This window comes from Accipiter gentilis, chromosome 8 (genome assembly GCF_929443795.1).
Source record: "Accipiter gentilis chromosome 8, bAccGen1.1, whole genome shotgun sequence".
NCBI lineage: Eukaryota > Metazoa > Chordata > Aves > Accipitriformes > Accipitridae > Astur > Astur gentilis.
The window spans coordinates 34339816-34356985 of record NC_064887.1 but is presented as its reverse complement, the minus strand read 5'-3'; the positions used below and the strand labels follow the sequence as shown (position 1 = coordinate 34356985).

The following is a 17170-nucleotide window of genomic DNA, read 5'->3' as shown; positions in this document are numbered from 1 at the left end:
AATGTTTTCTAAAGCAAAAGTAAAAGAGGATGTAGCAAAATACCACATCAGGAGGTCACAAAGTACAGCTGAACCGTCCATTCAGCCCAAAGCAAGTAGAAAAAGCTCTGCAGGTGACTGGCTCATGACTTCTGACTGGGCAGAACTACAGCTACAGGTAATGGCACTTTATTCGCAATTTTCCAGAGAAAGTTACTAAATGATTACGTTGCATAAATATTTACATAGTGTGTCCTTTATAATTCACCTAGTCACTGTTGATTCTTCTGCAGATTGAGAGAAAAGGTTTTTCCTATTTAAATAAAATCCTCTGTCAAACTTGAGTTAAAAACAGACCAGATTTGTTACCTTACAATTCTACATCCCAGCTCATATCCCATGACTTGTGAATGCTGAAGGAAGAAAAGCAGCATTACCCAATGTCAGCACGCTTTTTTGTAGCAGTTTTGTGGTGGTGGATGACTTCACGTCCTAGGCCCACCAATTAATTCTCCTGCGAAGCAGCTTTTTACTAACCAGCTTCTCAATACATGCAGGCTGAAGCTACTACCCCCTGTTTTGTCACACACTCGCCTTTTTCACTTGCTGAGCTGCAGTTCCACCACTGTTTTCAACACTTGTGCTCCTATGGACAGGGCGTTCCATCTGCGTGCTCCCAATTGCCTCCCGTGGTGAGGGGACTGGCTGGTTGTGGGGACAGGGGGATGTAAAATACGTCGATTTTCATGAAGCCCTTAACACCTGCAGCTCCTCCCCACTTTGGCCACCTTGGCTGTTCGTTACTTACAGCAAGGAGCAGTGCCTTTGGCTGGGATGCAAAATGGGCATCAACAAGAGCAGGGCCCTCAGGGAGATCTTGGCCTCTGCTGATCAGCCACTCAGACTTCTTCCTTCCTGCTTTGCCATCCTCCCTGGTTTTGCAGCCTGGGAGAGGCTGGCCACAATAAAGGAATGTGCTGAATCTGCCAGGGAAGGAGGTGGACTCTGTCCCCTCCTGGCCACCACCAGGAGGGTGGCTCTACGGGCGACGGAGGAAGCTGCTGCCTTTCTGCGCTGCTGGAGAGAAGGTGCAATCCTGCTATTGCTACGTGTGCTGTGCCCACGCACACCTCACACCTTCTCACCTTTGCTGATATGACCAGTGTTGGTATTGATACTCGCATGCATGCTCACCCCTTGTGTAGCATGACACGCATGTGTCTCATAACTGAGCTGTTACAGTACGGTCAAGGGACGGATGCAGAGTTGGCCTTAGGGCAGGGGGCAGCTCGTGGAGGCCTGGAGAGAGACAAAGAGGAAGCAGGGCACCCTCTGGCCAGTCCTGCCTAGGGGGGCACAAACAAGGTGGCACACACAAGCTCTTTCAGACAGTGCTGGATGCTGCAGGAACATAAGGAGAACAGAGCACGGGTTGGGGCTGGGCTCACACGCTTCACCTACATGGCATCTCCCATTGCCAGGTACACCCCTGCCTGGTCCTGTACTATCTGTTTATGGACCTGTTGTCCACAAGTGAGACTCCTCCTTTTTTGAACCTTCTGACTCTGCCTCTGTGGCCCCTGTGCCAGTAAGCTTTTCTGCACACAGCATAAAGAAGTATTTCTTTCTGCCCATTTGAACCCAACCTCTTACCTGTTTTACAAGTGTCTCAAGTCCTAATATTGGGGAATTTAGTGAACACATTAGTCAAATCCCACCCTTCAGCCTTCTGCTCTCCAAATTGAGGAGTCCCAGCCATTTAGTGCCTGCTCCTTAACAGCACTGTTTCAGTTGCCTCTCCAAATGCTTCGCCTCAGCCATTTGCTGGTGTGCTTCTCTGAGCATGTTAGTGAAAAGGCTGCAAACTGAGTTGGGGGGGGGGGGGGGGGCAGTGTCTGCGCTGCTGCTCCTTGCGCTGATGCCTTTCCCTCAGGCATGCCCTGCTCCATGCCGCCGCTTCCCATGAAACGTGTCCTGGGCGGGGGGGGGGGGGGGGTTAGGGAAGGGGTTGGACCATACCCATCCCTTGTGCAGGCACAGCAAGGCATAGCATCATTTTTTGGAAAGCCATTGCCCAAATGAGGCCAGGAGCAGCTACACGCACTCTCTCTGACCTTCCACCTGTTGCAGTCTCTGGGCCACGCTGGAAGGGGAGCATTGAGGGGAGTCCCCCCATCCTTTGCCCTCCAGGCTAATGCTAAAGACGCTCCATTTCACAGCCTGCAGCTCCTCAGCCTTCCTGCACTTGCATAACGGGACATTTCAAGAGTCTGGGGTTTTCTGGCTATATGTTCAGGTTGTTTTTCTTGTGGTACTTTTCGTCTTCATAAATTAACACTCAAAACAGTTCCCTCCTCATGGTCATTTAGTTGTTTAAATCTGCAACGCTGTTGCTTTACGCAGGAAGAAGCCAGTCATCCAGTTTGCCTGAAGGAAACTCTGCACAACCACAGAGTTTCAGAATGCAGCCAAAAAAGGAGTTATCGTTTCCTGAACGCTCCCGAGTACGACTGCTGTTCACTGGGGAAAAGCCATCCGCCTTTGGCAAGGAGGAGGGAAGGAAAACTACACCTCCCAGCAGCCTGCTCGGCACCCATGGAAGGGCAGAGTTCACTGTCACGTTGACAGCAGAGGATTAAGGTTGTGCGTTGGGGGCACAGGCTGTCCTGCCACCACCAGAGCCAAAGGGCCTCTGGGAAGGGCAAGCGGAGGGGCCAGCGCTGGCCTGCTCTTGATGCCCCTCTGCTTCACTTCGCCGCCCTGACCGGCTCCGAACCTGCTCGGGTAAGCGTCCAACTTCGCAAACCACTTTGTTCCTCTGACTTCCTTCTTCTGCCAGAGCGTCACCAGCGGGAACGGCACAGGGAGGGGAGGGACGAGAGCCGGGAGGCAGAGAGCAGCAATTATACCACCACACACCTCCAAATCGTGTGTTTAGCAAGAAAACTCAGCTGTAGAGACGGTGGGGGGAAGGTGGAGGGTGCCCTCCTACGCTTGAAGAGCTGCTGCAAAGGCTGAGCTTGAGATTTTTGTACAGAAATCCGCACCAACCACTCTCCAGCCTGGAAAGTTTCTCGGGAGTTTTCCATGCTGCCTAGTTTTCCGCGGGCAGGCATTGCGCTCATTCCTGCGCAACCATCCGGTCCCAAAGTGCTTTAGCAGAGAGGGAAGTATCTCTGGGGGGGTGTAGGAGAGTCAGGCTGTGGCTTCAGGTTCACAACACCTGGCCAGGGCACTGCTCAGCCCCCTCGGATGGCTGCAAGGTCGGGTGCAGGTAATGCTGCTGCACAGGGGCCAGGCAGCGTTTCTTCCAGCGACTTCGCCTTCCAGCACCACCGGATCCAACGTGCCAAAGGCAGGAAGGTAAGGTGGAGCAGGCTCATTGCTCTGTGATAACCTGCCTGCCAAGTTGCAGAGCACGGCTGAGTCCATCCGAGCGCGTCTGGGTGAGAAACCGGTGCCTCACCCCACTGGCTTGTCCCAAGACAACCGCGGTTTGCGTTAGCCCTTGGACCGCTTGTAGCCTGCCAGGAAGCGAAATAGCTAATAGCCCTTGGGCTGAAGGTTCACGTTTATCAGTGTCATCCATCCATTTTCACACCACCTTGATAAGCGCGGAGGGAGGATCCTCCTTCTCCACCGTGAATCACTGCTCCTGTGTTTGTGCTTATCAGGTTTATGGGAGATTAGTCACAATTCCCGAGGCCAAGACGGGATGGTGTCTGTGAGGGGGCTTGGTCAGCCACTCAAACGAACAGCAGGGAGATACATCTCCTTATGAACAAAGGAGAAAGTGAAAACGGTACAGAAGCCTGAGCTCCAGGGGAGAAAGAAAATGGAAGAGAATCCAAGTGTGGATCTGTCCGGAGGTAAGTGAATCCTATGCTTACTCCATCTACTAGGAAAATCACTGCTGAAATCTTCTTTCAAAGGGACATAGGAAACCTAAGCAAAATAAAAATAAAAAATAAAAAAATTGCCCCTTTTCCAAGAAAAGCAAATTGCTATCTTTTTTGGAAGGGTGAAAGATTAACAAGTTAGTTTCAGTTTTGGATTCCCATCTGCAACAGGTTTAGACTCTGTGTCTAGGATGGCAGCACAAGGAAGGCTAAAGATGGAGCTCCAGACTGGGAGAGCTTTTTTCCCTGCATCCCAGTGCTTCCCATCTACAGATGCTTAAATAATAAGCCAGTTTTCTACCACCTATGGATGGGAAACCTCTGGAGGAGGCAGGGCAAGGAGTACTGTTTTTGCCCAGCTTGAATAGCAGGATACCTCCAGGGTCCTCATATTTCAGTTTCTACCACGTACTTACATTCTCCGGGTGCCTTGTCATGACTACCGCATATGAGTATTTCAGTGAGACGGTGATGCTATAACCAGCTCAAGTCTGTCCTAGGCAGCCAGAAGTCTTCCTGTAATAATCAGCAACAAGGAATGTAAAAATCATACTCCAAAGGATAGCATGTTCTGACATGTGACAAGCGCAGCTTTTTCTCTGCTTTCAAATTAGTAGGGAGTTCCTTGCCATTTTTTTCAGTCTCTATTCTAATTTTAGCATAATCATTTCTGTCATTGTAGTCCTTGACCATTCATAAGCAATTTTTCACAAACAGCGCCTGAAATTTGAGCTGCACTGTTTGGTTTTGTAAGATTGAGAATATGCTGTAAACACTTACGTTCAGCCTCACAATTTCTTTACTGAATTATGCTCCAGTGTTTGCTTTTAATTATACGTTACCATAGCTCTTTGGGTGAGCAGCTCCAGAACAAGAGCAGAAAAGGAGCACAAGCAGAGCTAACATTTATGTTCAGGCAGATGCTTGAAGTGTGTTGGCATAACTGTTCTGGCCAGCACTCCACAACAGCCTTAGAAATGCTTCAAATCCATTGCCTTTAATTTACCAGCCTAGGAAAACCCACTATCTGTGGAAGATTTGGTAACTTATCTTGCCACTTAACGAAAGAATTGCCTGCCCACCCTACATAAGACGTAGGGTTGGGATTGAGTTAACTTTCCTCATAGCAGCCCGTAAAGCACTATGTTTTGGATTTGTGGTTTCAAAAAAAATTGTTGATAACGCAGCAGTGCTTTGGCTATTGCTGAACTGTGCTGGCACAGAGTCAAGGCCTTCTCTTTTTCCCCACTTGCTCCCTGCCAAGCAAATAACCTGGGGTGGGCGAAGGACTATCGCATGCAGTGTAACGCCATGCTCAGCAACAAAAAATGGGGTACAGGAAGAAGAAGAGGGCAGGGAGGGTTGGCTTCCAAGGTTGCTATTGCTCAGAGACTGGCCTGGCAGCAGTCTGCTTGTGGGAGGTGGTGAGCGATTGGCTTTACATCACTTGTGATTTCCCCCTCCTTTCTTTCACCTATTCAGCTGTCTTGATCTCGACCTGTGAGTTTTCTCACTTTTGGTCACCCTGTTCTCTCCCCTGTCTCACAGCGGGGTAGATGTTTCTGAAATGCAAGAACTGGGAGTTTTACAGGGTGGTGGTAAAGAACTGGGTATTCTTGACTCCTGTATGGCTAGCTGAGGTTGTGAACTCTGATCCCAACAGCTGGGCCAGCCCAAGATGAGGTGGAGAACACAGCAGAGCACCCTGTGCACCAAGAGCCCACCCAAGAAACACTTGAGCACCAAGTGACAAGCAGGTGGCCTGAGACCTCCTGCAAACCACAGGACGACTCTTTGGTATGTAAGTCACCAACTTTGGATGGAGAAGAGATGATACTGTTGGATTCAGCTGGCCCCACAGTAGAGGAAAAGGTTCCCCAGGAAACTGAGGTATCACTGGAAGAATCTAGCAAGACAAGAGATGGTGTCTTAGAAAGATCACAGGAAGAAGATGACTTGGATGAAGGTGAGTTTCTCCCCATCCCTGCATACAGCATTTCCAAAATGCTGATATCCTGGGCCTTTGCTTAGAGGAGGCAGAGCAGGAGAAAGCGTTGTTGCTTCTTGTGCTGAAAGAGACTAAGTGTAGGTCTGCGTATTTTATTCCCCACAGCCAGGCTGGCCCATGATAAAATGGACAGTGAAGGAGACAGCCCTGTCCACCAGGAAACAAAGGAGGACCAGGAGACAAGCAGGCAATGTGAAAGCTCCTTCACAGCAGAGGAAGATGCTTCATCAAGAAGCAAGTCACTGAGCTCTGACAGCAAAATGACACATTTGGATGTGACTGCCGCAGAAGATGTCACCAAGGGCTTCTTGGCAGAGAAGAGCACCAGTGCCCCTCTCCTAGATCAGGAGCCAGAAGAGCACATACAGCAAGAAACACAGGAGAGCGGATCCCAAGGCACGTTAAGGAACAGACGTGGGACCAAAGGTGAGCTGGTGGCTGTGTGCTGCTGCTCTTCTATTGTGCACATGCCTGCACTTTCCATAAGCATTAGAAAAACCGTATGGTGAGATCTCTAGTGCCCCTTGGCAGTTTTCCAGAGTCGAGCAGGAAAGGAGGTATAAGAAATTAACTGGCTTCTCTCTTTCTCTCTCCTTTGGCTACTGTCCTGCTTCGAAAGGCATGAAAACACACTGCCCTCTGCATCGTCCTTCTCCTTCCCCTGCCCAAAAAGCAGAGAGAGCCAAGACTCACAGCAGTATTAACCCAAAGCAGCATTCACTTCTAATTCTTCCCCTCAGCTGGTTGCTCCTGGCAGCTCTGTTGCTTTTCTTATTACAGCTCATTTTACCTGTGCCCTCAACAGTGAGTGGCACATTTCTTTCTCTTACTGTAGGGCACACAGCCCCAAAGACAGAGGCTCAGTCCTGCTTGCAGAATGTCCCCACCCAAAACACAGACGAGGAGAAGACCCAAGAGTCCCTCTTGCTGAAAGGTGAGGAAAAGAAGCTTCCCTTCCATGTTACTCGTCGACCAGAAGGCACTAATCCTCCGGGAACAAGTAATGAAGCACATTTAATTCTTCTCTCTCAGGAACTTTCACAGCCTTTTCTGAGGGTTTGAGGGAACAACCATCCCCTTTAAAAATAGGCTCAGTTTGAGCCTATAGTAGCAGCTTTCCCTCCAGCTTTCCAGCCTCAAAAGCAGGCACATCGTGTTCAGCATGCTGGGAGTACCCCAGCATGTCCTAGGAGGTCTGATGGTCTCCTGTGCTTATGGTCTCCCTTCCCAGTCCCACTCTGTGTTGTGGGGCCTCAGGTGGGAACTGTGATGCTGATCTGCACCACACATTTCTCCTGGTAGAAAGAGACCTTGCTTTGCCTTGGAGAGGGACACAAGCAGTTGTGTTCGGACCTCGCTGTCCTCCTCTTCTGGGCCCAAGCACGGTAGCCTTTGCTCGCCCAGCATAGCTAGGAGGAAGGCAGTGACCGCAATGCTTTAGCTGGGTCAGACACTTCCATATGTGGATGTAGGTGCTCCGAATGGCCACAAACCTTAAAGAAGACAGAGAAGGGGGAAAGACAAGAAAGCTTGTGGCCAGCTACAATTTCCTCATGAAATTTTGTACCATGACAACAAAGCTGTAGCTTTGCCTCCATCTCTGGAGCTGTAGCCCCCCCGTCTGGTGTGTAGGAGCACGGGTCTCACAACATGGAGCAAGCAGCCTCTTCACCATTCCTGGGCTACCAGAGAACATGCCAACCTGAACCACTTTCCCAGTGTAGGGGGAGAAGGTCTGAGGGGGGAAAAGAGCCCTCGTAGCTACTTTCCAGCATATCATTGCAGGTCACTTTGGACTGATTTCTGTTCCTCATCTTGGGTCTCTCCCCTGTTGAACAGGGCTTGTCGTCATGAGCCTCGTACTGCTCGGCTTCTGCATATTCTGCTTCGGCAACCCAGCCTCCACGTCCCAGCAAGTCCCCAAGAACCCCACGGTGGAGGCATTCCTGTCCCAGTTCAACCAGCTGCCGGACAAGTTTCCAGGGCAGAGTCCGCACCTGTGGCTTCGTGGGCGCAAGTTCCTGCAGAAGCACCTCAATGCGTCCCACCACACGCAGCCGGCCATCATCATCTTCACAGCTGCCCGCAAGGGTGAGTGGACCTTGCGATGCCTTAGCACCTGTGTGGCCAACACCTACTCGGCCGCCCTGCATGCCAGCACGGTCCAGATCAACGGCACGGATAAATCCAGGCTCCAGAGTGACCAGGCCAAGCTGGAGGTGGACTCAGAGCTGAGCTCAGCTTTCCAGGCTGGGGACCGTGCTGCAGTGATACACCGCTTTGAGTTGCTGCCGGCCGGGGCCACCCTCATCTTCTACAAGTACTGCGACCATGAAAGTGCTGCTTTCAAGGACGTGGCCCTGCTGCTGACCGTGCTGCTGGAGGAGGAGACACTGGAGACTCACATCAGCCTCCAGCAGGTGGAAGAGAGGGTCCGTGACTTTCTCTGGGCCAAGTTCACCAACACCAGGACCCCCAGCTCCTATGACCACATGGACTCCGACAAGCTGAGCGGGCTGTGGAGCCGCATCTCCCACCTGGTCCTACCAATCCACCCGGTGCAGACTATCGAGAAGGGGGGCTGCCATGTCCACACCAAACCCTAGGGGCAAAGGCTGCCAGAGCCCTGGGAAGGGTTGGAAAGACAGTTCTGGCAAACTCCAGTGCAGGTGGAGGCACAACCAGTGCTATTTCTCTTCAATTTGTTTCTCTTTCTTGGGAAGAGTTTGACAGGTACAAGTTGATACAGGCCATTTGGCCAGCTGAGTCCTGGAGGTGATAGATCACATACTTCCTTCTGGCAGATGGGAAGAGTGGATATTTTAGGTATTTAGTAGATATTGCACAGAAGAACATCACTGTGTGAGGAGGCAGGAGGGAAAACAGGACTTTGCAGCTAGCATTCCTATCAGTAAATGCACAAATAACGTACACAACTAGTATGCCAGAAAAATACTTCAGTTCAGTGGCTGTTTCATTTCTCCCTGCCCCTCAGTTTGCTAATGTAATGTACATCAGCCTCACAATGTACTTTATCTAGAATGTTTCTCTCTCTTTGCAGAGAGCCCCTGCAACACAGGAAGGTCAAATTCCCCAAAGCCCAACATTTTGAAGGCATGCTTCAAAAAGAAAACCAGTTTGCTAGTCAAGGGTTTGACGAGTCAGTCCTGATAGAGTCCCACTTGCACACACTAAATGACACCCACCAAAGACCAGATCCTAAATATAGGATGTTTAAACAAACCTGCAATTCAGAAATCCCCTAAACATCAATTACAAGAAATTTCAGGTTGTCAGCACTTAAACACTGCACTAAAGGGGGGGATCCCATATGCCAGAGAATAAGCTCCAAAGACACAGAGCAATGAAACAGAAAACACTTTACAGTAATTCTGATAGTGTGAAGCCTTAAGGGCCTGCACAGGTGAAAGAATGAGTAATACAGTTTGACTTAATGTTACTTCTTTAAAAAAAAGTCCACTCTTGATCCTTTTGCTATCACAAGGCTATGACTATCTCTTTTGGCTGATGCATCAGCTTTGGTCCTACACAATAGATTGCTCTTCACCCAGATCTCTGATCTGTGTGTAGGACAGGAAGCCACCTGCCTACCTCTCCCCAGATAACTTTTGTTGATGAATGTAGATGTTAGCATTGATATTTATTTCAAACCACATGGGGTGGCACACCAAGTCCTTGCCCTCCAAAGGTACATTTGCTTCCCTGCCAGGCAGCTGGTGCTCTGGCATATGCTAAAGCAACTAGGAGCAGAGCTGGGATTAGCTGGAAAAGACAGCCTCTGGCATTAACACTAAAAATCCTCAACAAAACAGCTTGGTTTCTTAATGTGCCTCCTCTTCTGCATCCCAAGAAGAGAAATCCAAGTCCTGGAAATACTGTGGTGCCCTTGCACACTGTGTTTCTGCAGATGGTCTGGGGTAGAGCAGCCAACTCGGAGAACACCTGGGGATATGTGCAGGTTACAGCATTTATAGTAATGCGGCAGTCAGCCCCAGGTGTCAGCCCCTTGTGCCTATGGTGCTGCCTGCCGGCGAAGGAGCAGCTGTAGCAGAGCACAGCTTATTTCCATACAAGCAGCACAGACTGGGGCCTTGCAGAGCCATGCTCTGTGTCCAAACAAGATGCAAATCAAGAACACTATGGTGTTTTCACAAGCAGCACATTTGAGTGCTCCTTACAGCAACTGGACCCTGGCGTTGGCCAGGTCTCCCGCCAGCAGTGCCTTGCTGATCTGCCCCACTGATGGCTCAGCTGAGGCACAGCCCTGCACCCTAAAACCACAGCCTGTCTTTTCTTTCCTCCTACCACGTGCCTTGACCTGGCTCAGGAGATTGGTGGCCATTAACTTGGAGGAGGGGACAAAATGAAGGAAGAGGAGGGGGTTATTTGTTCATGCTCTAACCAAAGAACAGACTTTTTGGTTGGTTGAGGACACGAAGACAAGACCACAGGGGTTTTCACCATGACAAACACTGGGCTAGATGTGAGAATTACCTGCTGGAGCCCAGCATCAGCAGGGCAGCCCAGGGCATGGTTTTTTACAAGATACAGGTTGCTTCTTCCTCCTCCCCTCCTTTTTATTGCTATACACTACTTTGGTAACAGAAAACACGGTTTCTGCTCTGCATGGTTCAGTATGGGTGTTGAGGTAAGAACCAGCAGAGCATTAATCATGTTATGTCAATATCTTGAGGGAAATCTGTATTTTGATGTTATCTTGCTCTCAGTGTTATGTACTGTGTTTGTAATGCATAGCCAAGGTATGCAAGGACAACTTCATGCTGTTTGGGCACATCACTGTAAGTGTCATCCCCCCCCAGCTGTTCTAATATAAAGGTATTTTTATGAGCTTTTAAAGACAAAATATCTGATTGCTTCTGAAACAAGACTTTTATTTAAAAATAAAGAGTGAGATTGTGAAAGAAACCAGCAAAGTCTTCAAAGTGAGACTGGAGTTTACCATATTCTGGGTTTTTTTCTAGCTATTTTCAGTTCGTTAAGCAAAAGGGATAATCATATTGGACAAAGTTTTATTTAGGTCAGGGCTGTAGTTGTGCAAACAAAGTGAATATTTGCTTTTTCTGGAAAAACTCCAAACAACCTTTTTCTCAGTTGTTTGGGGCAAACATTTGCAGCTTTTTCAACTAAGGCAAAACTAAAAACCACCCCCCAAGCAGCTGCTGAATTCAACCCAGACTGAAACATACTGAGGTTTGTATAATACTTAATGATAATAATTAAACTGAAATATTTTAGAAATACAGAAAGCAAGTATTTCTCATTTCAACACCCTTGATCATATCAGTTCCATCCAATGTCACACCACCTCAGCACACAAATTTTTATGTTTGTGGTAAATTATTTTGCCCAGCTCTGGCCTAAACAGAGAGAGGGCTGGGGGAAAAAAAAAAGAAAAAGAAAAAAAAAAAGAGGATTTACCCTATTATTCTGGATTTTTTTCAGTCCCTGTCCAGGCCTTGGCAACCTAAATACTCATAACATTGGCATCTATTTTCAAATAGATGTTCATGTGATGGTTTGCCAGAAGTAAACATCACTCATCTCCTGTTGTCTGATGCAAGAGGGCAAAATTTGGTCCTAGCCCAAAGATTCAGTTGAAAATGCAGTGTCACCAGGTGCAGCGATTGCTGGATGCCAAAGCCAGGCTGCTTTTTCAGTCTTGCACATGAATTCAAAAGTGAGTCCAAAGGGAGCTGCTGAACAAGCTCCGAGATTGTCTCCAGTCAGAAGGGTGCACCCATGGTTTTCCTCTAGGTGATGTACTCACCATGATCTGTGTTGGTAAATAGCATCACCATCCTTGTACCTGCTCCAAAAAACAGGTTGAACCAAGAGCAGGAAGGATGCCTGCTCTTGAAGTGAGGCGGGGAAACCAGGGCAGGCAAGTCCAAAGGCTGCTCAGCAGTGACTGCACCTCTCCTTAAATTTTAGGGCTAAATCTGCAGCCCATCCAGAAAAAAGATGTTTAATACGTACCAAGCAAGAGCTTCCTGTGAGTCCCTGAAATGGCTGAGCAGTGCTTCCCCGACAGGGAGACACCCCAATGCAGAGGGATGAGGCCGATCGTCCCACGCGCCGTGCCGAGCTGCAGCCTTTCCACACCATCCCCTTCCTCCAGCACCCCATCGGGTCTGGCCCTGCAGTCACCTTCAAGGGGGACAGCAGGACCCCCAGCAAGGTTTTTCCAAGCCAGGGATTCGGGTTCCCTTCTTCTTCCCAGACTGTGAATTAATTCAGAAATGCTGTGCTCCGATGTGTGCTTCCCCAGGGCATGGTTGCAGCACCTGCAGAGCCCCCAGCAAGGGAGAGCACTGCAGAGGACACGGGGCACAGCTGAGAGCGGGTGCACCCACGGCAGCTCCGGAGAAACTAAAGCTCCCCCTTCCCATCAGCTCTCCAATGGCTGCAACAGGTCAGAGCAAGACCAGGATGGAGCAGGACACAGTCCAGCTCTGCACTGTCTGAGGTAAATTAATTTATTCCTTCTGGGCACCACATCCACCTATACTAAGGACAGCTCTTCCCTTCAACTGTCCCCCATGAACCTAGCTCAGAATCTCTTCAGCAGCATCTCTTCCTGCATATACACATATCGCACAAGCACAGCAAGGCCATGGGTTTGGCTGGAGCTTATCAGTTGCCTGCTGTTATCTCAATGCTAAAACTAAATTCTTTTTCAATTCCTCATCTACAAAAAACCCCCACATGATTCTTATTCTACTGGGCTTATGAAACAATGCATCCCCCTCCCCAACTATCTTTCCCTTTTGTTTTTTGATTCCTGCTCTCTGCAGCAGTAGTTCTGCAGGCAAGGATGTGCTACCACAGGGCGCTCAACAAACCTAAAAATCACCTTGAAAATTAACATAGCAGCTCAACTGAGGGGCAAAACCAGTTCTGGAGGGCCAGTCTGGACTGCTCTGCCACAAAATTAGCACTGCTTATACGTGTGAGCGTGCTGCTGCCTTGCGAGCTGACACAAACTTGTCACCTCTGGCATTTAAAGGCAAGTGGTCCAGCCAGTGCTGCACAGGCTTTGCAAGCCACCCTGCTCTGCCTGCGACACCCCCTGTTCCTGCAACAGGCACATGGTGCCACATCTCTTTTTATCCCTTTGCACCAGCACAGACTAAAGCTGGAAGAAGGCAGGATGCAGAGACAGATAGTGAACCCAGCTGAGCCACGTCTCTCCTGTTGAGCTTTAACCCCTGGGATTTCATCCACAGCTCAACCCTCCTGTGGGTCCATGCACAGTCAGGCTCTGCTGCTGCAGGGCTGGTCTCTTGGGTGTCACTTTTAGGCCTACAAAACCTCCATTTGTGAGAGAGATTTGCAGATATTGGGAGCTTAAAACCTTTTTTATTGCCCCCCCTTTGCATCTCCAGGGGAAGCAGCCGTACAATGAATTGCACAAAGGAGTTTGTTCTCAGCCTGTGGGACGCAGATCCAAGAGCCTGCAATGAAAAGGCTCGAAGAATACAGTTTGTAAGTGTGTTCCCTGTACAGGGAGGCGGCAAATCCATAAGCAGACCTCCCGCTGGCCTCTCCCCCTGTTTTGGCCAGACTGTGCAGTTACACTCAGGCCAAGGAGAAGGCTCGGCAGATCCCTCGCGAGGGCACTCAAGAGCTGAGGATCCTCTCAGAGCCAGAGCAGAGGCAGCAGCATGGATAGACATGAGGGATAGAAACAGCCTCCCCACACCATACCTCCTTTGAGGTCTGCTCCATCCTCTGCCCCGGCAGCCCAGGGACCACTCAGACATCTCTGGAAAGCAGTTTCTGGTCATGGTAAACTCCACAGAGGAGCAGACCTGGCCTTCTCCCACAGTTACAGCTTGAGCTGAATGAAGCCACTGTTTTCTCTATGTTAACAGAACCGAACTCTTGGAGCTACTCAGAACGGTAGAAAGAAGGACCGGCCATTTCCCTGGTCTGAGCTTGTATCTGCAGAGGGGAGCCTTGGACCACACAGGGGCCTCCTCACAGGGAGAGCAATGTCCAGTTCTTGTTTCTGCTCCAGGGGCCAGGAAGGGGCATCTCTGCTGGGACAAGCACCTGGTAAAGCCAACTGAGCTACTGGGATGGACTAAAAACCCAGTGCAACATCCCTCAGGACTGCTATCAAAGACAGGCTCCCTCCAGCAGCTTGGTCAATGGGAGGAAAACTCACACACAAAGAAATAAAGAGGTGTCCAAAGACCTTTACACTCCAGGCCAGTCTCTCATGCATTTTTCTAAACTCTCAGCCTCTATAATTACGATCCCAGAATTTTGCCCAAGGGAAGATGGCTGCCACCTGTGACATCTGCAAGTGAGTTATGAGCAGAATAAATCCCTTCAGGTCATGTTAGAGGATGGTCTACTCCAGTCCTGCAGGACCTGCTGCAATGGCAGCCATAAACACCTCCTTTCCAGAGACAATACACTTTGAATCCCCTCCCGACTGCGACTGGGTTGGGAAGCTTTTCAGAGAAACAGTTCCATGAAACAAAAGGTTGAAATAATCCTAGGCAACTTACAGAGGGCAGGGGATGAGTGTGAATCAGTCCCCCTAAGCAGCCCATGTGTCCGAACATGGCTGGTACCTACAACAAACCACTGTGGCTGGCCCCAGCTCAATTCTGGTTATGGAGAGACTGTTAGGATGAAACCACATGGCTCTGGTGCTTGGATGCTAATAAAGAAGAGACCCTCAAACTTTGTGAACCTTTTAAACATTCCCTGGTGGTATTACAGACCTACTTTCTGTTAACAAGGCACGTGAAACTGGGAAGCAACTGGGGAAAAGCCCCTTGTAATTGTAGGGCTGAATGCAAAACCACAAAGAGCTGCTGCAGGTGCGGAGCTCAGCCTGCTCACGCACCTAATACAGACCACAGCAGAACTGGTTGGCCCAGTTAGAAAGTGGCAACTTTTCTTTATGGTCTAAATAAAGACAGCAGGAAAAAAACATACAAATTGGGAGACATGGATTACAAATGATTACAAGTCTGGAAGCTGGTTGTGGTAGGTGGTGATGGTTTTATTAACAAGGTTTCAAATTTATTAATTGGTTCAATAGCACTATCAAACCTTTCCCTACACTGGCTACCTGGAGGGGTCTCAAGACTGAGGTGTTATAGATGCTCGTGACAAATTGGGGGAGCCAATTTGTAGTGAATAAAAAAAGGTCGAATTTATTAGCAAGCGATAAGAGAGCAAAACAGCGCTGGGCGGCCGGGGAGGTAGCGCTCCGCCACAAGCTCGCAACTTTATGTTATAGTTACATTCCTTATATACAGTTCATGCACCCCTTTCTTGCAAGTCTCCACCTTGTCCCGCTTCTTCTTTCTTTACTCGTGCAGGTTTGTTACTACGCAGATTCGGTCGATCTTCTTAAGGACGAGTGTCTTTTGATGTAAAATGTCTTTTAATGTGGAGAAGTACGGTCTTCGCAGAATTAATCCCCTTATCTGGTAGATTATAGCTGTTGTTTTTTTCCCTCCTTAGCTAGTAAGTTATAGCCGTTGCCCTCTTCCCGTGACCTTTATGCACCAATTAAGCAAGTTTTGTTATTTACACAAGGCATCTGCTAACTCTCAATATGTCTCTTCTCCCTTCTCGATTTTATGAACAAAGTTAACCCGTTCATTACATGAGGGAACCTTTCTCTCCCATACCCTTGCTCCCACAAAGGTGTATTCAAAATCTCCCCTGAACGTCAAGAAAACAACCACACTGCTAAAACTCAGGATGTAAAATGGCAAGCAGCATTTTAGCATTGTCTTGCTGCCTTCCACACCGCACTTGCATCACCCCTGTGACCAGAAGAGGCTCAGGAGTTGTGCTTGCAGGATGAGAGCAGGACTAGCAAGAAAGGTCAGGAGAGAGGGGGCACAGAGGGGCCCCGGAGGGGAGAGCATCGCAGGCCGCCTGGATTTGCCCTCTCACGCTTCCTAAGTGCCTCACACGCAGGTCCCCCCTCCCGAAATCATCTCTGCAGCGAGCGGCACTCAACAGACAGTTTCTGCCCCCCAAGGCTCCGGCTCAGACACTGGTTTTGAGAGGGGATGAAAAAGATCAGATGCACTGAAACTCATGTGAGACCTACACTGCTACCGACTCCCTTGCTCACTTGGAGCCAGCCCCCCTTTTCTTCTTGGGCACAGCCTCTACCCCACCCCTGTGCCTCTCCGCAGCTTTGCTTATCTGCCGGGCAGGAGCTGGCTCCAGAGGAACATTACAGAGGGCTGCACCAGGGCAGGAAAGCCAAGAATTGACTCTGAAGCTCCCCCCCGCCCCGCTTTTGTAGGAAACAGCTCATGGCACAACCGTGTTATTTGTCAACGCTCCTCATCCTGATTTTCCCTGGATGGGTCAGAAGCAGATGGCCCCCTCCTCCCCTTGCCCCCTGCCTGCTAGCAAACAGCTTTGATCAGGAGTCCCCTGTCACTCCCTCCTGCTGACACCCCTCCATCATTCCCCTCCCCTCCCTCCACCTTGAGGCTGAAACCCTTGGTGGGGGAGAGGTGCAGAGGACTGGGATCACCTTCCCACACTAATTACGGCACATCTGGCAGGCAGAAACTGCTGCTCCCCAGACGCCCGCCCCAGGCTGGGGACACCTGACGCCATTTTTGCACAGCCTCTATCCATGGCTCACAGCAGCCGGCTCCCGGGAGGGCTGAGGGGTGCCGGCACAGGGACTCCAGCATCTCGCCAAGAGCTGCCTTCTGATCACAAGCACAGCAGGGGGGGATCCAGAAGGAAGGGGGGGAAGGTACCAGCAAGCAAATTCATTCCTCTTAAGTTGCACAGTTGAGTGTCTCAGTGTGCCAGCCTGGAAGCAGCACCTGGAGATGGGGATGGACAAATTTCTTTAGCCTGGAAGGTCTCGGAGGGCTTCTGAGGTGCCTCCGCATCTTCTGAGAAGGCCTCAAGCAGCGAGCAGACTGCTGCAAATAAGTCCAAGCGGTCTGATTTTGCAGTGTGCTTTTTGCAATTAACACATAAAGACAGGATGCATGAACTGAGGTGGTGGCGAACAACTTTCACGTGAGACTTAAGCTGGGCTTTGGGATGTGACTTAACAAACTGTGGCTGAGAACTGCGGCCTCTGAGTCCTTACTGAAGAGAGGATCTAGTTGCCAGGTCATCGGGCGGGCTCACCATGCGGGCACGATTCATCTACCCGGCCAGCAAGGGCGGCTCTCCACGTCCTGGGGGATGCTTCCCTCCCACCCTTCCCAAGGACGGAGGGCTG

At 49.8% G+C, this 17170-nt stretch overlaps 1 protein-coding gene across 4 annotated transcripts; it reads left to right on the top strand.

The window, feature by feature from the left end:
* The first annotated feature begins 2614 nt into the window (after positions 1 to 2614).
* LOC126042114 (torsin-1A-interacting protein 2-like) lies at positions 2615 to 10833 on the top strand. Of its 4 annotated transcripts, none has more exons than XM_049808785.1 (6): positions 2615 to 2763; positions 3654 to 3848; positions 5542 to 5844; positions 5992 to 6312; positions 6722 to 6820; positions 7726 to 10833. In XM_049808785.1, the coding sequence occupies exons 2-6, from the start codon at positions 3815 to 3817 to the stop codon at positions 8490 to 8492; spliced, it is 1524 nt and encodes a 507-aa protein (XP_049664742.1). In that variant the 5' UTR covers positions 2615 to 2763; positions 3654 to 3814; the 3' UTR covers positions 8493 to 10833. The 4 variants fall into 4 exon arrangements, with proteins under 4 accessions (XP_049664742.1, XP_049664740.1, XP_049664743.1 ...); XM_049808783.1 differs by having other exon boundaries at positions 6692 to 6820; XM_049808784.1 differs by lacking the exon at positions 2615 to 2763 and adding an exon at positions 3137 to 3342 and having other exon boundaries at positions 6692 to 6820.
* Positions 10834 to 17170: the final 6337 nt, after the last annotated feature.

Excerpts from the sequence above, each read along its gene's own strand:
- LOC126042114 (XM_049808783.1), top strand. The coding sequence starts at position 3,815 with ATGGAAGAGAATCCAAGTGTGGATCTGTCCGGAG. Across the intron at positions 5,845-5,991 it reads AGAAGATGACTTGGATGAAG|CCAGGCTGGCCCATGATAAA; the intron begins GTGAGTTTCTCC and ends TATTCCCCACAG. Across the intron at positions 6,313-6,691 it reads GAACAGACGTGGGACCAAAG|TGAGTGGCACATTTCTTTCT; the intron begins GTGAGCTGGTGG and ends TGCCCTCAACAG.